The 23,035-nt window shown below is 43.2% G+C and overlaps 1 protein-coding gene across 2 annotated transcripts in view; it reads left to right on the top strand.

The window, feature by feature from the left end:
* The window catches only part of SUSD4 (sushi domain containing 4), a 220,639-nt gene extending 198,765 nt beyond the window's left edge, over positions 1 to 21,874 (top strand). For both annotated transcript variants that reach the window (XM_073628340.1, XM_073628341.1), the window contains exons 6-9: positions 7,055 to 7,246; positions 8,035 to 8,179; positions 13,233 to 13,591; positions 21,752 to 21,874. In XM_073628340.1, coding sequence (XP_073484441.1) covers positions 7,055 to 7,246; positions 8,035 to 8,179; positions 13,233 to 13,591; positions 21,752 to 21,789 — 734 coding nt within the window. In that variant the 3' untranslated portion in view covers positions 21,790 to 21,874. The remainder of the gene's footprint in view (positions 1 to 7,054; positions 7,247 to 8,034; positions 8,180 to 13,232; positions 13,592 to 21,751) is intronic.
* The last annotated feature ends 1,161 nt before the right edge of the window (positions 21,875 to 23,035 follow it).

Here is a 23,035-nt window from a genome sequence, read left to right on the forward strand (position 1 = left end):
TCTAGTTGAACCAATTGCCTTCAGAAGTTACCTAATTAGTAAATAGAGTTCACCTGTGTGTAATTTAATCTCACTATAAATACAGCTGTTCTGTGAAGCCCTCAGAGGTTTTTTAGAGCAGCATTTCTCAACCGGGGTGCCGCAGGCAAAATGACCAAAACCCCTCCAACTTAAGTAGTCATTTAGTTAAATATTTTTCTTGCCACCAGGTAAGCCTTTTTTGAATACAGTTGTTGCCGGTCACCTGTCTTAAACATGCATGCAGTTGCCACAGGCAAGCAGAAAGCTGTGTGGGCTGTCCGCCCACGCCCTGCCAAACGATGATGTCATCATCAGTTGCTTAGGGGCCGGTTCAGCACCTGTACAGCTTTCTGGGATGCGCTCTGGTGGTTTCTGCCAATATCTCGCAGGTCTCTGCCGGTCCCAGCCCTGTATAAGACACCTTTCACACTGGGGCCGCCCGTGTGTTCGCGGTAAAGACATTTTTGCAACACTTTTCGGCCGCTAGCGGGGTGCTTTTAATCCCAAGAAAGGGGTTAAAAACTCCTGTGTTGCGGCGCTTTTCAGGCGTTTCAGAAACACTGCCCATTAATTGAAATGGGCAGGGGCGTTTTAGGAGTGCTGTATACAGTGCTCTCAAACCCCCAAAGATGCTACTTGCAGGACTTTTTCTACAATCTTGCAAGCGCACTGCCCGGGTGTGAAAGCACCCATTGCAATGAATGGGAGGCAGTTTTCAGGTGCTTTACCGGCACTATTTCTAGTGCTAAAACGCCTGAAAACTGCCTCAGTGTGAAAGGGGTCTAATATGCAGGGCTGAGACTGGCAGAATTCTGAACTGTCAGTAAATTGAGAGTCGACAGTAATTAGCAGAGCCGACAAAGTACAGATCCCTGAATGGGAGATGCTTCTTCCAGACTGCAGGACGGCATAAATAAATCAATAAACTTTTCTCTGGGCAGTGGAGGTGCAGAACATGAAAGTGAAAGTTGGCCAAGTGAGGTGTCTGGATCAGGCAGGCCAGTGGATATTCATTTTTTTAAAAGGCTATATGCATGTACTGTATGTGTGTGTGACTGTATATATGTATTGTGGCAGAGCGTTGCCCTGCCAGGGTCTAGAAGGAGGATGTCACCCAGAATTCTCAACCAGACCCCCGCTCCTGGCTGGTTATTGCGTTGGATACCTCCAGCGGGGAGGAAGCCCCTTTAAGAATTACCACCTCTAAGGCATCAGTAAATGAGTCTTTCCACATCCCAAGGAACATTAAGGACCTCAGCAAGGTCTTGAGTGTAGAATCACAGTGCCTTTTTATGAAAGATATGCTGAGAGAAATGTTAGAATGTTGGAGTGTACAGTGTGTGTATATCCTGCCGTCCTCTCCTGCGTTTGGAGAACTTGTACCATAGGGTATGTATAAATGGAGCTGGATATTACAGGCTGTACTATCGCAATCTCTGCAATTTTGGAAGCATGTAACGCAATCGTTGTTAGTATGGAAAATTGTCTCACAGTGTGCTGGATGGTGTCATACAGAGGTTGTGTATGAGAGGCACTCTGGAGTACTGTTGGACAGGACAGAAATCTGGGTGGAAGTGCCGGAGGGCACAAGTACATGTGATGTGTTTGGGGCCATCAATCCAAAGGTGAAATTGTATAGTGAGGATCAGGTATCAGGACAGTCGCTGTAGGAGAGTCATGTGGCAGTGAAGTTGGTGGTTAGTGATGTTGCCACGGTAGACAACCACTCCACATTGTGCGATTCTCCTCCAGACACTGCCTTGCAGAACACTGGTGAAAAGAGTTCTGATAAATGTGGCAATACTTCAGACAACGAGGAAAAGTGCAACACACTGGTAAATGTTTTGGTTACCATAGGTAACAACAAAAATAAGGGACGACCTGATGGTCAAGGTGACATGGTTGCTCTTAATCTTAAAAATTACAGGAAGATGAATGCTATGACAGACACAGAAGAGGGAATAGGTGCAGTATAATTGGGCCCCCTACAGGTTCAGGGGTGTAATTCTGGGAAGGATTTCCAGAGGTCCAGGAACTTCCCAAGTTGCAAGAGTAAAAGGTCTGAGGACACTGACCCAAAACTTAACAAGGTGTCATTAAAAGATTAAACAAAAGAGAGAAAGAAGTGGGACTTTAAATGAAGCACACAGCAGTAAAGGAGTAAGTCAAGTGACTAAAAAATATTGTTAATTTATTTGGTATAATCCATGGCAAATTAAAAAACATTTTGGCCATAAAACTTCTAAAATGCTATGGGCATCAAGCCTCTACACAGTAAACCATGGATTAATTGTACACAAATAAATCATTATCCAATAGACAATCATATAAAGCACAAATGACAATAAATGCGTGTGTATACATTTCATGCTGTAAGTGACCTTAGTAGATGAATAAAAAATGTAGATAAAAAGTTTTTTGCCGTAAGGAATAATTATGGATATAGATAAGATCATATAAAGCTTGATATTCCATGATTGAGGGGAGGTGGTAATAATTAAAGGCTTTACGCATTTTGCAGTGTTACAACTGCTCATCAGGATAATAAATTAACAATATTTTTTAGCCACTTCACTTACTCCTTTACTGCTGTGTGCTTCATTTAAAGTCCCACTTCTTTCTCTCTTTTGTTTTAAAGCGGAGTTCCACACAAAAATGGAACTTCCGCTTTTCGGAACCCTCCCCCCCCCCCTCCGGTGTCACATTTGGCACCTTTCAGGGGGGAGGGGGGTGCAGATACCTGTCTAAGGCAGGTATTTGCACCCACTTCCGGCATAGACTCCCATGGGAGTCTACGCCTCTTCCCGTCCCCACCGCGCTGTCTCCTGGGAAACACACAGCTCCCAGGAGAGAGCGGGGACCACTTACGATGCGCAGCATGACTCACGCATGCGCAGTAAGGAACCGGGAAGTGAAGCCGCAACGCTTCACTTACGGATTCCCTCACCTAGGATGGCCGCGGCAGCTGCCGAGAACCGAGCGGGTTCTCGGCGTCGCCTGCCGACATCGCTGGACCCTGGGACAGGTAAGTGGCCATGTATTAAAAGTCAGCAGCTGCAGTATTTGTAGCTGCTGGCTTTTAATATTTTTTTTTTTTGGCGGTGTGGGTGGACGCCCGCTTTAAACTATTGATAGGGATGGAGGTGGGCATTCCTTTGGTGCTTGCCTCATTTAAAGTCCCAAAACTTACTGTGTTATTAAAAGAGTTTAATTCCCAAATAAAAGTGCCCACACTTATGGCTAAAAAGGTGTTTAAAAATGTGACCACTTTAGAAGTAAAGAGAAAAAGGTTGAGAAACAATATCTAAGTCCTTGGTAAGTCCCTTAGTGTTAAAGTGTTTGAAGGTGTGGCCCCAAGGAAAATGGGCAGATGGCGTTTTTGGAAGTGCACCCGTAAAAAGGCACTGGGGTGTCTTTGTAGTACCCAAGTCAGTGTAGCAGGGGGACATAGGGAAATTCGCCTAAGACTGGGTTTGGCCCTTGTTGGTGGTAACTGGCACAGAGGTGCCATTTTGAAGAGGTTTGGGTGGTATGTTACGCTCCCTCCAGGGTCCCCGCTTTGTGCTGGGCTTTTAGTAGTAACCTGACTATGGTTCTGGGCTCCACCCCGGCAGATAGGAAGTCTGAGTACCAGAAGTCAGGAGGGCTCCACGTGGGAGCCAGAGCAGCAAGAGGCTGCTAGCTATATGCACCAAGGTGGTTGGTTGGTGAAACAGTCTGTACGGAACATACAAGGGCCTGGAGTGTAAGGCCAGTACTCCAAGTAAGAGCCAACTAGGCTAAATGTCATTTTTTGTTGAAGGAAAAAGGAATGTTGAAAACCCCTGCGAGGGAAACCTATGTTGTTTGCTGAACTTGTTTTTTAATAAAAATGGGCACTCAAAGCCCTTAAAAAGAAGAACCAGCGAGTGGCAGTGTCCTTGACATTTGACGCTAGTCCTTCACAGTATGTACAATGTGTGTGTATGTATGTATGTATATGTGTATATATATATATATATATATATATATATATATATATATATATATATATATATATACAGTATCTCACAAAAGTGAGTACACCCCTCACATGGCTGTAAATATTTTATTATATCTTTTCATGTGGCAACACTAAAGAAATGACACTTTGCTACAATGTAAAGTAGTGAGTGTACAGCTTGTATAACAGTGTAAATTTGCTGTCCCCTCAAAAAAGCTCAACACACAGCCATTAATGTCTAAACCGCTGCCAACAAAAGTGAGTACATACCTAAGTGAAAATGTCCAAATTGGGCCCAATTAGCCATTTTCCCTCCCCTGTGTCATGTGACTCTTTAGTGTTACAAGGTCTCAGATGTGAATGGGGAGCAGTTGTGTTAAATTTGGATTTATCGCTCTCACTCTCTCATACTGGTCACTGGAAGTTCAATATGGCACCTCAATGCAAAGAACTCTCTGAGGAAGAATTGTTTCTCTACATAAAGATGGCCTAGGCTAAAAGAAGATTGCCAAGACCCTGAAACTGAGCTGCAGCATGTTGGCCAAGACCACACAGCGGTTTAACAGGACAGATTCCACTCAGAGCAGAAGTTGAGTGCATGTGCTCAGCGTCACATCCAGAGGTTGTCTTTGGGAAATAGATGTATGAGTGCTGCCAATATTGCTGCAGAGGTTGAAGGGGTGGGGAGGTCAGCCTGCCAGTGCTCAGACCATACGCCGCACACTGCATTAAATTGGTCTGCGTGGCTGTTGTCCCAGAAGGAAGCCTCTTCTAAAGATGCATATGAAAGCCCGCAAACAGTTTGCTGAAGACAAGCAGACTAAGGACATGGATTACTGGAACCATGTCCTGAGACCAGGATAAACTTATTTGGTTCAGATTATGTCAAGCATGTGTTGCGGGAACCAGGTGAGGAGTACAAAGACAAGTTTGTCTTGCCTACAGTCAAGCATGGTGGTGAGAGTGTCATTGTCTGGGTACCGTACAGGTTTAGGAGATATACATTTTACCTACAGGTAAGCCTTATTATAGGCTTACCTGTAGGTAAAAATTACAAATGTGGGTGTACAACCACTTTAATTGTAGCTTGGTTTAAAACTGAGGGTATTTGTGAAGGATATTTCCAACTATGGGCTCTCTCACTTGGCACTGTCCCTGAAAATTAGAAAACTGGCAGCCATTCCAGGCTTTTCATACGGTGCTTTTATCACATCTCAGCTTGACTATTGTACTGTGGTGAACATACTGGCTCCAGCCCAAGCCATCCTGAACTCTGCTGCTCATCTAATCCATGCCTCTGTCCCTTCACAACTGGGCTGCATTGAAGAGGCTTACCACTGCCTCTAAGCATTAGTCACGGGCTGCCAAAGAAACTGTTTACATATTTGTGGATTTCTAAAAATAGAACAAAATAATATAATTCGGATATAAGGTATGTGCGTTGTATATTTCATTGTTTTCAATATGCAATATTTTTTTTTTGTTGTGGTCAATATACCTGTATACTGGGGGAGTCATCTATATGCTTCCTTTCTACCTTTGCATTTTTGGAGGGGCAGTTGGGGGGGATTGCAGTCTCCTACTGCCGAGAGGAACCTATGTACATGTGTGCCAGAAGTGCTGGGATATGGTCTGATAGAGTTGATGACTTAGGATGGCTAAAGCTGGGTATAGATGGATAGGCTTACATTTATTAAATAATCATACTCTATCTCTAGGTCAAACAGGCTGACCATTGGCAGATAAGGTGCCTAGCAGCTGCCTACTACAAGGATCTGCCAGTTGTGGATGGAGGTTGCAGGTCTTGGGTGTTGCATGGTAACCACTATGCAGGACCCCACAGCTCTGGGGTCCTGCCTTAAAGGGAGTGCTGTTTCGAATCCAAGAGTCTGCTTCACTGGAACATCCCTGAGGATGGTATAACATGAAACAAGGAATAACGGGAAACTGTCCAATTAGGAAAGATTTAAGAAATTCAGCAACTTTATGATGGGTTCCAGTTATGACTCTGCTATGTTATACTGAGCTGATGAGTACTGGGAGTTGGTGATGACAGCAGGTCAGGGGAGAGGAACTGAAATGCCAAGAGAAACTTTACAAAGAAAACCCAGGTATGGATATTTATTAAATTGTTACAGTGGTCCAGCTTGGATCAATTTAACGATATATATGCCATACCTGGCCGATGCCCCTGGAAGCTGAAAATAACTGTAGTAGAGATTGCTACTGCAGAAATCTTCACTTACTTCCAGACGCTCTTCTGCATTGTGAACAGAGGAGGTCGGCTGCTTGGCACCAGCTCCATTCAGAGAATGTATTCAATTTTTTGAATGATTGCAAAGCATTCATTGATTGGATGAGGTAGAGTGGCAGGGCAGTGACACCACTAGAGTAGGAGTTTCTACTTCAGGAATTTCCAGCTTCCAGGGGGATCCAGGTATGGTATATACATTGGTCCAAGCTAGCTCAATGTAACTTCTTATAAAATATCCATTCCTGGAATTCTTTAACTTAAAGGGGTAAAGAGGAAGAAGGAAATATGCTCTAAGGATTTAATTCTGTGTTCTCTATAAAGAATTGCAATGAAATGGATGGTGCCGTAACTGCTGATCTCAGCTAATCTCCTTATTGTGCCTACCCAACTGTGACACTGAAAAATTTCTAGCACCTTGGAGAGCTACCCCATTTTTTCAGTCCCTCGATTGGTAGCGTGTTACACATTTATTTCAGTTCAGAAGTCTAACCATACAGTACAAATCTGTCCCCAGCTTAGCTCCTCCATACGATTCCTCACTAATTTTCAGACATTATCTGAAGCACAACCCCTGCACTGCAAATGACCTCTTTACTATCTGAAAAAGTCACCTTTTATATAGATTACTGATCAAGCACTGCTTCTTCCTCTGCTGTCTGACAAGGCACATACCTAAAATAACCTGATAACTTGAAATTGATTGTAAATAATTTTTAAGCCTTGCAAATGCCACAAGAAATTGGAATACCCTTGCACTAAGTATATAATATCTATTTCTTAAATTTTATATCTTTCAGTTTGTCCTCTTCCTCCGATGGTGGCACACGGGGATTACATTTGCCACCCTCAACCTTGTGAACGCTACATCCATGGGACTGTGATCGAGTTTTACTGTGACCCGGGCTACATTCTCTCCAATGACTATAAATACTTTACTTGCCAGTCGGGAGAGTGGTTCCCAACTACTCCGCTCTACTGTATCAAGTCTGGTGAGTCCTCCAGGAAAATACTAATGTAACAAACTGTAGTTCCAAGGATTCTATCAACATTTTTTAATCAGTACTTGGGGTTGTTGCAGCATGAATAGTTGAGTGTAAATGAACACCATAAAAGTTTTACGGGTGAAATCAATCTTGTGTAGTGGGATATTTATATATATTATAGTGTTCTTCCATTTAAATGCTTAGTGCCTTAGTCCATCCAAAACTCAAGTATCAGTTTTCGACTGTTTCTTCTATCTCTCTTGGTGAGATCTTTGCACTGACTTCCCAGGTCTTCACACCTTCTGTGGACATTATATGAGGGGTTCTCCAGTCTAGCTCAGTGTTGGATTCTTCAAGTTATTATACTAAGAAGAGTGTAATGGGGTACTGGAATACACATTGGTGGTTGGTAACACCCAAAACTCCCATGTGAACAGAAATAAAGTCAGGAATTACAGCAGGGAGATCTTGCTCTTACATAAAAGAAGCCAGGGATCTGACAGCCCACTATATTCCACCATACTAAAATATTAAATTTGGGGGTAATGACCCACTGAAAACATGATGATCATGCAGTTTATTGTAGTTTATTGCACCTTCTGTATTGGTGGCGTATTGCTTTCTTGAATCGTTCCTTTTTCACCATATAAAAGAAAACAGTCCCTTATGATTATAAACATTAGGCAAGGCATTACATTGTCAAAAGGAACGTGGCTCATGACCCTCATTCTCCAGTATTTCCAGGCTAACCTTTGGTATACATTTATCTCTGCCTTTGTTATTCTTTTCAACAGAGAAATCTTGGCCAAATACACAAGAGACAATGCTGACAACATGGAAGATTGTGGCTTTCACAGCAAGCAGTGTCCTTCTTGTCCTTCTGCTGGTCATCATCGCCAGGAATTTCCAGACTAAGTTTAAGACTCACTTCCTTCCCAGGTGTGTCCAAACAGGCATTTTCATGTGAAAAGACACCTTGAGAATTTCTCATTGAGTTTTCATAAAAATAATACTCTGATCCTGCCTTGAAGGTCCTTGTTTAAGCACTTTCAATGTTCCTGTCTCAGATTGTTTTCCTGCATTGTCATCTTGTGATAGGAGAAGTTGTAGTGGATCCATCACACTCCTTATGCTGACCAGACATGGATCAAAATTTGTCCGGTTCAGCAGGGACCGGCCGAATTTCAACCCATGTATGGGCAGGCAGATTGTACGTAAGTCGATCCATCGTTTGTCTTGGGTGCAAACAGCCTGTTGGATTTTTCTGCATAGCATTGTATTCTACCTGCTGGGAATTCAATAGCATTGCGGGAGGCATTCCCCCACTGAATGTGTTGATGGGGGAATCGAGCGATTTTCTTTCCTTCCACCCGTTGTGGAAGAAAAGAATATTGTATCTATGGCCTGCTTTACTGGCTCACCCACGGTTCATGTAGGGTTCTGTAGTGAATTGGTGGATGACACCACCATACAATCATTGTAAAATGGGGATCTTCACCAGCACACCTTGGCATAGTGATAATCTTGTCCTTTACTTACATAAAGTAACAGGCTTCACAGGCCAAAGTTTCAGGACCTCACAAGATCCTTTTTTCAAGGCAGAGTTATGTAAATGAATATAGTCATGTGATTAAAGGACAAGATTATCAATATAACCCAAACAAAATTTTCAGGTGCCGCTCAAAGGCTCCCCCGGGTCCTCTTATGTACCAACTGTTTGTATTGCAGGCAAGGACAGAGCTTGTCCCAGCTCTAGACATCTAATGGTAAAGTGTAAAGTCCTGGAAGTTGCACATCTCTGCAATACCCGGTAAGAAAGCGTTTGACAGCCTCAGCCCGGGCTCCAAACAGGCCATGCCCCCAACACTTTTCACTCTGCCCACAGAGCTTAGTTATGGGGATTATCACATATTACCATGGTGAAGATCCCTATTTTACGATCTTGTCATAGGAGACTACAAGTGGCTGTGCTAAAGGAAAATTGCATAAGCATCACCTACTTTTGTCACCCTCAGAAAATTTGAACTGAGAATGACAGAAAGTGGCCCTGAAAAGGCTTCAGGAGATCTGCATTGCAAATATGCATCAAAGGATAAAAAGTAAAAACAAGTATTTTATATCCAAAAATGGCAATTATTTATGATACACCGTGCTTTAGCAATGGAAATATCATTCAGTTAAGTTTTACATGTATGTTAAATAATGAAGTATAACCTCTATGTATCATTCCTTATTCATCATCCTTGTAGACATGATAAGATCATTAAAGTAGAAGCAGCACGCTAGCAGTTGAAATGTTACCATCCTAGGCCGGGGTGCCCATCTTTGCTTGAAAAGGAGGAAAGCGTGCTTCTTAGCTTCCCGCAATTAAGCTATTGTTAGATGTCTCATTCCTTAAGAATGCTGTCAAACCCAAACAGCGCCAATGTTTCCAGAGTATAGAATAAAATATAAACAACTTGGCTGGAATATTGGAAACAGCTGCCAAGTGACCCATATTCCATCTCTGGTGTCTGCAGGCTGACACCCTGCCAGTTTAATGCATTGCACTTTCCATTGTACTCCGTTTTACTCAGAAGTGCTTATTAAGTTGTTTTATCACTTATGTGGAAGAAATCATAATAGATTAACAGCCTGGAATAATTTAGCAAAGGCTCCAAAAACCCACATAATGCCTTTCTGCAGTGCCGGCGGGTTTGTGTTGTTGCAATGATATAAACGTCTTCTCTGTGTCTCCTTTTTTTTTTTGGCATAAGACACTACTGGTTTTAGGGAAAATAGTGGTATTGGTTGAGCTACAACAAAATGTACAATAGAGATATTATTAGGTACTTGAGAACAATACAAATAAAATTCTCAGCACAGGACCCAGTTGTTTAACACACAAATCCTATTTAAGCTGTTTCAACAATTTGAACAGCAATATTTGGTACATGCATTTGCACATCTTTACATGTGAAGCTACATTGGTTTGCCATGGCACCTCTGAAAAGTCCCTTAGCCTAGGTGCACACTAGTCAAATGCCCTGAAAAGTGACTTTCAGATTGCAGCTAAGGAGCCACTGTCAAGCATTCTGGAGGCGATCCTGCCACCTCCTGATTGCCTGGTTTTTATTAAAAAAAATTTAACAGCAATTTGTAATGGAGCTAATGTGCCACAACTGTGAGCCAAGTGTTTGGCTTGCAGTTGCGGTGCAGCCCTATTCACTTGAATGGTCGAGTTTGCAACGTGGTAATAACATACACAGTCCCAGTGCGATAAAATAACTTGTATTGAAATATTACAAAGATAATTCACAAACACTAGATGGGAAGGCAGCCCAGCCAGGTAAACTTATGCCGCGTACACACGAGCGGAATGTCCGACAGAAAAAGTCAGACGGAAGCTTTTCATCGTCTATTCCAATCATGTGTGTGCCTCATCTGACTTTTTTTTCGAAAATTCTGACGGACCTAGAAATAGAAGATGTTCTAAATATTTCCGACGGGAACCAATTCCTATCGGTAAAACCGCTCCTCTGTATGCTGTTCCAACGGACCAAAAACGACGCATGCTCTGAGGCAAGTACGAGACGGCAGCTATTGGCTACTGGCTATTGAGCTTCCTTTTTCTAGTCGCGTTGTACGTGTTGTACGTCACCGCGTTCTTGACGGTCGGACTTTGGTGTGATCGTGTGTACGCAAGACAGTCTCAGCGGAATTCCGCCGGAACACCGTCGGAAAAACCTTCAGAGTTTATTCCGACGGGAAAACCGGTCGCGTGTACACGGCATAACAGTTCCAACAGCCTGGAGGAAGCAGGTTTCAGCCAAACTGACAGCGTCTGTAAAGAGGGGCAGAATGCAGCCTGGTCGTCTTGAGCCAAAGCAGGCAGAGGTCCAGAGAGGCTGTGAACCCTACTCTTTCCTTACTCGTCAGGAACCTTTTCCTACTACTAGTATGGGGCACCTTTTCTTGCACTACCCACTCGCATAAAGTGCGCCAAACCCAGGGGCCAGGGTCTTAAATAGACTCTGCCGCACCTAAGATGGCTGCCAGAGTCACATGGGTGGTCAGCCTCCAATCAGATCGCTGCTCAAGTGACTCAGGAAACCATAGAGGAACCAGGTTCCTCATGACTTCCTTTCCTTCTGCATTGCCGCTGCGGTTAAGCACCACCTGCAGTGGAGACAACAGACTGCACCTGCCTACAAGTTTGATAGGTGGTGTCGCCTATCAATTTGCCATGCTGCATTAAACTGGCCACAACACAGAGCATTACGGTTTCTGCATGTGAACAGCCTCCTCCAACTGTATTTTACACATTAGGTTTACCCACCTGTTGTTACATGCACCTTTTTTGGTGTATTAGGCAATCCATTCTAATAAATAGGCTGCCTTAAGTAAATGCACATTAAAGGGGTTGTAAAGGCAGAAGGTTTTTTATCTTGATGCATTCTATGCATTAAGATAAAAAACCTTCTGTGTGTAGCAGCCTCCCCAGCACTCCCTAATTGCTTACCTGAGCCCCTTCTCTCTCCATTGATGTCCACGATCCCCTCAGCAATCCAGGACACTCCTCCTGATTGGCTGAGGCAGAGCAGTGGTGCCATCGACTCCCACGGTTGTCAATCAAAGTCAGTCAGCCAATCGGGGGAGAGATGGGGCAGGGCCAGAGGTTTTGTGTCTGAATGGATACACGGAGCTCTGACTTAACTTGGGTGCCCCCTGTAGCAAGCTGCTGGCTGAGGGGGCGCTTGAAGGAGGGAGGGGCCAGGAGCAGCGAACAGGGACCCGAGAAAAGGAGGATCTGGGCTGCTCTGTGCAAAACCAACTGCACAGAGGAGGAACGTATAACATGTTTGTTATTTGAAAAAAAAAAAAAATGAGCCTTTACAATCACTTTAAAGAGCATGCAATAGCACAGCACAACCATGTGTACAGGCCCTTACTTTAGTTTTAGTCCAGCTCCCAACCTGGGACCTATATAGAAATAAATACATTGAGAGCAGGCCTGCCTTGAAGGTAACCTCATCCTCTTTAAAGTTTATTTCTCGGCAAAAAACATATTTCTATATTTCTCCAATACTTGCTCATTTCCCTATATTTTGTCTTAAAAATGCTGCAAGGACAAAAAAAAACCTGATGATCTGCAATGAAATCCTAACCCCTTGTAGTGAGCAACACTGTTTCTGCTGCACTGAAATCTCAAGCAGTCCTTGCAATAATAATATGGTGGCCTATTTAAGGTTTCTAATGTCGAATATTGGTTTGGTAAAGTGATGTCCACGCAAAAGTGACAGTTACAGGAGTTGGGTGGGACAAGATAGATAATACTGCTGGGGTACTTACAAAAGTCAGAGTTTATTTATATGATTTAAAAGAGAAGTTTAGGGTTTTTTTAATTTTGAGAAATCATTCTTACCTAGGTGGATATAGCATCAGTCCAAAGCTGCATCTGCCCCCGTCTGGCTCTAAAGCTGAAATCTGAGTGATCAAAGACTGCTGATCGCTCAGTTCTCAGGGCTTCATGAGCAGAGAGCTGGTGCCAGTCAGTCAGCAGCTCTCTGCTCTGCCCCCAACCCACCATGCTCACTGGAGCGCTGGGCTGTGGAGAGCCGGGTGCTGGTCCAGGCATCTGGGTGGATCCTAACCATACGGTCACGATCTTTCCCCAGCCTGGACCAGCTCTGTGACGTCAGCGGGCTTGAGCCCAATGTCTGCTGAAAACGGGTCACAGGAGTGCAGATCGAGCATGGTGCGTTGCGCTGGTATGCGGTGATGTGGTGACATCCAGTGAGGTGCGATAACATGTCAGTATGTCTGCATTTTTATGGCATGTATCTCTACTGGGGAAGACCCAAAAGCTTTAAAGAGGTACTGTCACTTTATCCTTTCAGGGCAAATAATACCAGGAACATTGTACAAAAAATGTGAAAATGTATGAACCCAGCATTAGTTCACAACACTAGCCAGACAATCCTTTCTCATATACATGGTTTTCTTTTGGCAGAAGCCCGCAGGACAGCTCCGCCGAACCGGACTTTGTGGTGGTGGACGGAGTTTTGGTGATGTTACCTTCCTATGATGAAGCAGTCAGCAGCGGGGTCAACGTCACCCCACCAGGCTATGTGTCCTCTGCGGGTCAGAGGAGCCCAACACAAACCGAAGAATCTCACCCACCCGCTTATCCTGGTAACCCCAATTCAGACAGTATATGTGAGGAGTCAGAGACCTTCGATAGCTTGCTGGACTCCTCTGACCTTGGTCACACGTTACATTCCTCCTCCATGACGCACATGAGAACGCCGGGTACTCAGAACATGAACAGCGAGGCGGCATCTACGAGTCCAAGCATCGACATTGCAGATGGTAACTGTACTTAAAGTGACTTTGTCTTTGACCAGCCAAAAATGTTTTTCCTAACGGTAAAATCCCAACAGGGGTTCTAATCCTCCCCACTTTATCCCAGCAAAAAAAAAGAAAAAAGTTTTTTGCTGGACATGCACTGTAAAGCTCAATTGCAATTTCGTTTTAACCTGTTGCTGCCCACGTAATGCCCTGTACACACGATCGGACATTGATCGGACATTCTGACAACAAAATCCTAGGATTTCTTCCGATGGATGTTGGCTCAAACTTGTCTTGCATACACACGGTCACACAAAGTTGTCGGAAAATCCGATCGTTCTGAACGCGTGACGTAAAACACGTACGTCGGGACTATAAACGGGGCAGTAGCCAATAGCTTTCGTCTCTTAATTTATTCTGAGCATGCGTGGCACTTTGTGCGTCGCATTTGTGTACACACGATCGGAATTTCCGACAACGGATTTTGTTGTCGGAAAATTTTTTAGCCTGCTCTCACACTTTGTGTGTCTGAAATTCCTATGGAAAATGTGTGATGGAGCCTACACAGGGTCGGAATTTCCGACAACAAGGTCCTATCACACATTTTCCATCAGAAAATCCTACCATGTGTACAGGGCATTACACATATGCGCAATGGAAAAAGGGTGGGCCTTAATGCAGACATGCAGCACATATGCGTCACTGGGCAGCTGCTGTTTCTGTGCAGAGGATGCTGGTGCTGGAGCTGGTGAGACCGATCAGACCGAGGCCTGATCATGTGACCACTGTGACAGCCAATCACAGTGGTCAGATGATCTTCGATCCTGCTCACCCCCCTGGGGTTTCAGAACCTTTAAAAGCACACGGGAAGGGGTTAGAGCACCTTAATTTACTCCAGGTGTAAAAAAGCCTTTCCCTGTCAGCTTGTTGCAGAGGAGTCCTTACTTTAAGGGTGGAAGCAGATGTCTTCTAGAGGTCCAACAAGCTCCCTGCTGAGTCAGATCTATAGCTTTTGCAGTCAGCAGGTCTCATACGCATTGCTAATTGGACCTCTGTATCTCTGGCTCAGCAGTGGTTGCATTGGACCTCTGTATCTCTGGCTCAGCAGTGGGTGCATTGGACCTCTGTATCTCTGGCTCAGTAGTGGTTGCATTGGACCTCTGTAGAGAGAACTTATTTTTACATACCCACAGCAAGGGTTCTTCTCTGCAGGATGCTGGCAGGGGACAGGCTTTTCTACTGTGGCTCAGGATGTAGAAAACTAACTGTTGAACACCTGTTTTTGATGTACCTGTAATGTAATGTACTTTTTTATTTTCATGCTAGAACTAAATAGTACTAAAGTTTTTTTTCTGTAGAATAAGTTGTTAGATTTTCATTCAGTTTCATATGTTGTGTTAAATGTGGAAAGTCCAGTATTTCCTCTTCACTTTCCCTGTCTGTACACACCTTGAGGCCGAGTTCACACGTATGCGAATTTGATGCGGGTTTCGCTGCATCTAATTCGCATGACAGGAGAGTGTGCTCGGTTCTCAATGGAGCCGGTTCACACAGCTGCGGTCCACATTTGGAAAGGTCCTGTGCGACTTTGGTTCCGATTCAGGTGCAAATTCAGGCAAAAATTCGGACCTGATCTGCACCTGAATCGGTGAACAGGGATGCTGTGAGCCACGGCCGCAGCATGTGTGAACCCAGCCTAATTCTGGTACCTGCATTTACAATGTAATCTATGGGACCTAAGACATTGATTCATGCTGAGTGGGCTGGGCTTTTTTTCTTTGCATCAACTTACTGTCAATACAGTGGTTGATGGTAACCTGACAAATGGCCTTTAAAAAGTGAACGGGAAGCTTTTTCTCTAATTGTTTTACTTCAGCCCTGAAGTGATAATCTGCTGTAAGAACAAAGGAAATGAAAATGCAGTTGGAGATAGCTAATTGGCCTTACTCACCCGAATACTTGTACGGCTGCTTTTACACAGATCACTTTTTCTTCCATTATTGTGTTAGAAAAAGCGGAAGAAAAATGCATGACCATTAACTATTCTCACCAGTCAGTTGCTTTTCAGTTGCGTTTTTTAAAAAGTCCTGCATGCTGCATTTTTGGTGCATGTTTAAAATGCAACTCAGTATTGAAAATGCACTGGCAGTTGCGTTTTTGGTCCGTTTTTTGAGTCATATGGTCCTTTTTTCACATGAAAAGGCTAATGTCAGGCAACCGGAAAACGCACTGGAAACGCGGCAAAAATGCACAGGAATTTTACCGCATTTCTGCAACAGACCAGTTTAAAAGCAGCCTAACATGCGCCAAACACTTACCAAAAAAGTAGCAAGCAGGATTTTTAAAAACGCAACTGACCAGTGTGAAGAATTCCATAGGATCTAGAGGGATGCTTTTTTCATGCATTTTTCATACATTTTTCTTCCACTTTTCTTTTGCGCATGCGCAGTACCATAATACTGAGCAATGACGTGCAGCGTCATCGGGGGGGGTGCAGCACTGGAAGCAAGGCAGTAGAAGCTGGCATCAGATTACATTATTTTTTTTAAATGGCAGTGTGGGGACACAGGAGGAGGACCAGAGGCATATACAAAGTGCATACACATGAAAGGTCACTTGTTAAGTTACAGTTGTTTACTGTATATAATGTTGGTGGTTTTTGAGGAACAGGGATGTTTCCCCTTTAAGGTCTATATGATTGACCCTGAATATAGATTTTCATTAAAACAGACATGCAAATATGTCAGTGAGCAACATCCTCAGCAGGAACTTAGATTTACTGAACTGGAGAGTTTTTTTTTTGATTGGGGCTCTAATATTTCTTATTACATCCATGGTGCCAATCGTGAGATTATAGTTGAGGCAGAACCCCAACTGCACGGGCACATAGGAAACAAGTGTTTTCTATACGCCTTGTTCACACCATAAAGCTGTGTTGTGAGGTGTCTTACCGTGCAATACACTGCACCACTTATCACCGCACCGCAGCATATCACAAATCGCTGCTGTACACTGAGTTGAATGAAGTGTCGTTCTGTGACACTTCAGTAAAGTAAAAAAAGAAAAAAGAAACTGTGGGGTGCATCATAACAAAGCACCTCCCCTCACCGCCCTTACACAACGCACACTGGCCTTTAAAGTACTGAATCCAGATCATCAGCATGACGACCATGCATTTAATATTTTCAGCGGGAGCAGTTAGCAATCACTTACAAACCATAGCTTTCTAACAGGTTTCCTACCACTTGACCTCTGGAAGATTTACCCCCTCTTCACGACCAGGCCATTTTTTGAGATACAGCACTGCGTTACTTTAACTGACAATTGCGTGGTCGTATGACGCTGTACCCAAATAACATTTGTCATTTTTTTTCCCCACAAATAGAGCTTTCTTTTGGTGGTATTTGATCACTTCTGCGTTTTTTTTTTTTTTTTTTTTTGCGCTATAAACAAAAAAAGACCCACCCATTTAAAAAAAAAAACAATATTTTTTACTTTCTGCCATAAAACGCATCCAATAAAAAAACATGTAAAAATCGAATTTCTTGATAAATTTAGGCCAATATGTATTCTGCTACATGTGTTTGGTAAAAAAATCCCAATAAGAGTATATTGATTAGTTTACGCAAATGTTATAGTGTCTACAAACTATGGGATATATTTATGAACTTTTAATTTTTTTTTATACTAGTAATGGCGTTGACTTTTGACACTTTGTGAGAACCAGTGACACTAATACAGTGATCATTGCTAAAAATATGCACTGTCACTGTACTAATGACACTGGCTTGGAAAGGGTTAAACATCTAGGGCGATCAAAGGGTTAACTGTGTGCCTAGCCAGTGTTTTTGTGTACACCGCGTGCTGCTTTCTCTAGGCGACAAGATTGATTCTAGTCTCTGCTTTGCAAAGACATAGGATCGGTCCCTTCCCCCCTGTCAGAACTGAGATAAGCCTTATTTACATACTGTAGACATATCAGAGTTCTCTATTTACTGACGATCTGCGGGTGCCGGAGGACATTGAGTCCAAGAGATCCATAGATTGGCTTCTGCTGTAAATTATTAAAGCAGAAGCGGCCCGCCAATGGCGCGTGCGCCCCCTGTAGGCAGAAGTGAAGGGTCACGTCAGGGCCAGAATAAGAACATCATCGGCCTGGTGCTGGCGATTTTGGTGGGGCTTTTTAAAAAATAAATAAATATAAATGCAAACAATTTTTTGTTATAACAAATTAAATGAAATAGAAAGATAGAGGATGAGAGAGAGAGGGGGAATGAGAGAGGGGTGAGGGGTAAGGGAGGGAGGATGAGAGAGGGGGGGGGATGAGAGAGAGAGGATGTGCATCAGCATGCGTGGGAGTGACAGCAACACAGCCCGGCCAAGGCATGTGACCAAAGGCACAGAACCCGGAAGAAAGACCGGGTGAAAGTTGGAAGTGCCCGGGACCCACTGGATTGATCACAGCGCAGCGCTGGAGGGCTCAGTCTGACAGGTAAGTGTACCCTAATGTGCTAATATGCTGTGCATACTTGTACATTATGGTATAACCTACCTCAGGGCCTCTAAAAAGTAGTAATGTTAGCAACGTTTACTACCGCTTTAATATCACAGGATCCCAGGAGCCTCTCATGGGGCCCCCTACTGACCCGGTGGCCCTTGGGCAGTGCCCAAGTGCATAGTTGCCAACATTTCAAAAATATTTTCAGGGGCAGTTTTTTTACCAGTGGTATATTTAGAGTAGCTGACATCCCCTATGTTCCTCTATACATCACAATAGTAATCACAAAATGAATTGAGTACTAATAATGGGCAGAACAAATATGAGAACTGAGAAGATTTCCTTTAGTTGAACTAACAAAAGTGTGCCCATTCTAAAGCTGGTAACATTGAGGATATTCAGTATGATTTTAAAGAACTGTTTTTGTGGGTAAGAGGCATGAGGAGGAGTATGGAAGGTATGACAGTGGGCAGTATGTACAGGAGAGTAGTGTGAAGGGTATGACAGTGAGCAGTATGTACAGGAGAAGAGTGTGGAGGGTATGACAGTGGACAGTAGGTACAGGAGAGGAATGTATAACAGAGGGTAGTATGCACAGGAGAGGAATGTGGAGGGTATGACAGTGAGTACTATGTATAGGAGAGGAGTATGGAGGGTATGACAGTGGGCGGTATGTACAGGAGAAGAGTATGGAGGGTATGACAGTGGGCGGTATGTACAGGAGAGGAGTATGGAGGGTATGACAGTGGGCGGTATGTACAGGAGAGGAGTGTGGAGGGTATGACAGTAGTGGGCACTATGTATAGGAGAGGAGTGTGGAGGGTATGACTGTGGGCACTATGTACAGGTGAGAAGGATGTAGGAATCTGGGAAGGAAAATGTAAAGGTTTGTGGAAGGATGTTTAGGGACTGCATAGTGGTTAAGGGGGCCATACATGGATTGAAATTAAGTCAATTAAGCAGAGACCAGCCATAGTCGATCGATGTATGTGCTAGCTAGTTGTACACAAGTCAAACTATTAATCGACCTAAGTACAACCAGCCTGTCAGGTTTTTCCCAAAACAATCAGTGCTGCCAGCTATAGTTAGCAAAACTGATCATTGTATTGTGTGGGTTGGGAAGGCTCCCCACTGGCAGAACCCAATAACACTGTGGGAGTGATCCCCCCATCCACAGGTCAGCAGGGGAGAGGGTGTGTGGGGACAGGCTGGGGAAAGAGGTCTGTCAGCAGGGGAGTGTGAGGTGGTCATGGAGGGATATCAATCAGTGGGTGGGGGGAGTAGCTTGGAGTGATATCTTTTGGAGTTAGGTCTGTCATCTGCAGGTTGGGAAATGGTCACCAGTTGAAGGGAGATGGCTAACATGGGAAGTGGCTGGGGAGTGACCTGGTTGGTGGGGAGTGTGAAATGGATGATGTGTTTCAAGTTTCTTTCACATTTGCAATAATGCTTACTGCCCTCTGAAAAGTGATCTGTGGTGGATTGCTTTTCCACTAGTGGTATAGCAGCAGCTGACAGGCATTCACGAGGTGCTTCAGCCGCCTCCTTCTTTTTTTTTTAAATTGCTGAATGGTAGTTTTACATTGTTGGACTATGCTGCTACTGCAAGTGAGTTTGGCTTGCAGTTGCAGAGTGGCCTTATTGAAATCAATAGGCGAGTTTAGCAGGCGGTGCCACCTGTCAAACTCTGCAGGTTCCAGGCTGTCCATTGAGCTCAGTGCCTCTGACAAGAAGTGAGGAGAGGCTCTGTGAACTCACCCTCTCAGTTTGCTGCAAACAGAGTGTGCCAACTTGTATTTAAACTGGCTGCTCTGTATGTAGCTTCTGACAGGCTGCACAAGGAGCCCCATATCTCTGGAACCATAGATAATAGGATCCCCAGCTACCCACCCCCCAAATTTGGGGTCTCTGTGACCCCTGGTCATCAAGCCACGACCCCCGAAGTGGATCATTTTATTTGTTTGTTTTTTTGGGCAAATGGACCTCTCTTAAGGTAAGGGGTCTGAAGCTCCAACTCCAATAGCTCCTATGTTAATCCGGCCCTGGATCACGTATATATACGTGATCCTGCACACGGCTGCCGGCCTGAAGCAGTAAAGGTGTCATAGGGCAATCAGAAAGTGGTTAACCAGAACTCTATAATTCCTGCTCCTATCCTGTCAACACATCTCCAACACCAATTCGATCTTCAGAGAGTATTACAGTCCTCCAGTACTTGGTGCCCTAGCAGCCAGAAATGAAGCCCAAGCTTTGCCATATGGGGTCACGGAAGGAGAGCTGGCTTATCCCTGTGGAAGTTTCAACTTTAAATTGCAGTGGATTCAGCAGAGGGGTTATGTACACTTGTAATAAGTACATGTTTACTTTTGTGCTTATTTTGAAATATTCCTTCCCTCTCAATATCTATTTAACAGGAGCAGGTAAGAATACAGTTGGTTTTGCAAAGGAAAAGGAGGGGTATAGTAATTAAGACTGTATCATTAGTAACTTATCACAGAATGTACCCTTGTGGCTAACAGAAGTCAACAACAAAGCTAATAAGGGGACTGGAGAACTTCAGTTATGAGGTACAACTACAAACATTAAACTTATTCTCCTTAGAGAAGAGATGCTTGATCAAAGATATGATAGTGCTATTCAAATATCTTAATGGTGATTCTAGCATAGAGAATAAACGATTCAGTCTCAGGGAGTATAAGAAGACAAGGGGCCTCTGAAAGAAATTGGAGGAGAAAAAAAGAAAAGAAATTGGAGGAGAAACAAAGAAAAAAGAAATTGGAGGAGAAGCGTTTTAACCTTAAACTGCATAGGGGGGTTTGCACTGTCAGGGCAGTAAGGATGTGGAACTCCCTTCCACAGTCGGTGGTGTCAGCGGGAATTATTGAAAATGTTAAAAAAAAACTGATAGATGGACACCATAGTGAACACAGTATACAGGGATATGGGAAAGGATTTGCTTTTTTTTTCACGCGCACTCACATGCTTTTGTCGGAAGCAGCTTTACCAGAGCCACTGATTGTTCTGATCATTTTAGCACCTAATTTTTACGTGTTCCAGTATTATTTTTTTTTTTTTGGCTGTGAGCTGCCTACCATCTTTATGAACATTAATGCCCCGTACACATGGTCGGATTTTCCGATGGAAAATGTCCGATCGGAACGTGTTGTCGGAAATTCCGACCATGTGTGGGCTCCATTGGACATTTTCCATCGGATTTTCCGACACACAAAGTTGGAGAGCAGGAGATAAAATTTTCCGACAACAAAATCCGTTGTCGGAAATTCCGATCATGTGTACACAAATCAGACGGACAAAGTGCCACGCATGCTCAGAATAAATAAAGAGATGAAAGCTATTGGCCACTGCCCCGTTTATAGTCCCGACGTACGTGTTTTACGTCACCGCGTTTAGAATGATCGGATTTTCCGACAACTTTGTGTGACCGTGTGTATGCAAGACAAGTTTGAGCCAACATCCTTCGGAAAAAATCCTAGGATTTTGTTGTCGGAATGTCCGAACAAAGTCCGACCGTGTGTATGGGGCATAAGACTTTGTTTGCTTACTGTTCAGTTACCATTATATTGCAAAAGAAAAATTATCAGTTTTTTTTTGAAGAGTTCAGTTGGGCTTTACATTTATCACCCTGAGTGTTTTAAAAGTAACTTTCTATTTTCTTTTTGCAGAAATTCCACTAATGGATGAGGATGTCCCTGAATCATAATAAAATATAGACAATGTCAAACTTATTTTCTGTGTATTTTAATTATTTCTTAAATAAAGCTATGATATTTTGGTGACTACTTCTTCCACTGGAACTGCAATAATTCAGGCCAAGAAGAATGAGCGATAAGATGACACCATTGTTGATTCCAAAGACAGATGGGCAGAAGATGGTGATGGGAAGCATGCCCAGTGACACGTGCAATGACAATTATTTTATTTTTATTTTTTTTTACCAATAGCTAAGTTTACTTGTTAATTTTACATCGGCCGAGATAAAGGCAATAAAGATATATCTATGGCCAAACACTGATTCTGTTGAAGGCCAATAAAGAGGCTCATAAATAAATTTCTACCCTGTAGGTCCATTTGAAGCAGATGAAGACCCACCAATACCTGTAACTACATACTGTATGTGCCTTCCTCCAGAATCCCTTGCAACCAAACCATGAAATCTGCTCTGACGTAGCTCTTGTCACTTGGCAAATAAACACTCCGATTACACAATGGTTGTTGAAGGTTTGGGAGTTTTTGTTCTCTGTTGCCTAGTATGTCTTCGTAGCCAGTGTAATTTCTGTGCATGCATTTGTGGAATATTCAATTTTACCTAAAAAATACGTTTGATACGATTAGATTTTTCTACTTTCATATGCAAATGTGTACCCTGTATTGTCCATATAATGTCAAGAAAGTTAAGTAGAATTTCTTTGGGTTGGGTAGACATTGATTAAAACCAAATCTATTTTTGCCGTCCATGTCGCTTTGGAGAGTAAAGATAATTCTCTCTGTGACAGTTGTCACTGTAACAACAGCATTGGAAGATTTCCCTTCTTTTGCTGTTCTGGTGAAAACTCAGGGTTTTCGATTTTACTCTCAAACATGGGCCACAATAAAAACCTGAGAAATCTTCTAACTCCTTCCCACTTTATCCAACATTAAAATAACAAAAATGCTTTGCCTTTTAGATATATTCAACCACCATTTTTTTCTCTTGTATTAAGATTTATTTGAAAGCCTTTTGTTTGTAGTATAATTAAGGCTTCTTTTTTTAGCGCTGCACTGTGTAGTTTTTGTATTATATTTTATACTGTTTTCCAGCAATATTGTGTAAGTAGCTTTCATTGAAATAGGTGATTAACTGAAAACCCTAGCGCATCTTAATTTGTGTATATTTCTACCACCATTGCTGATTCTGCTTGCAAAAGAGCCACATGGAACTTTGGTCTTGGATTGGTTCATGCTGCCTG

Source organism: Aquarana catesbeiana, linkage group LG04 (genome assembly GCF_042186555.1).
Source record: "Aquarana catesbeiana isolate 2022-GZ linkage group LG04, ASM4218655v1, whole genome shotgun sequence".
Taxonomy (NCBI): Eukaryota; Metazoa; Chordata; class Amphibia; order Anura; family Ranidae; genus Aquarana; species Aquarana catesbeiana.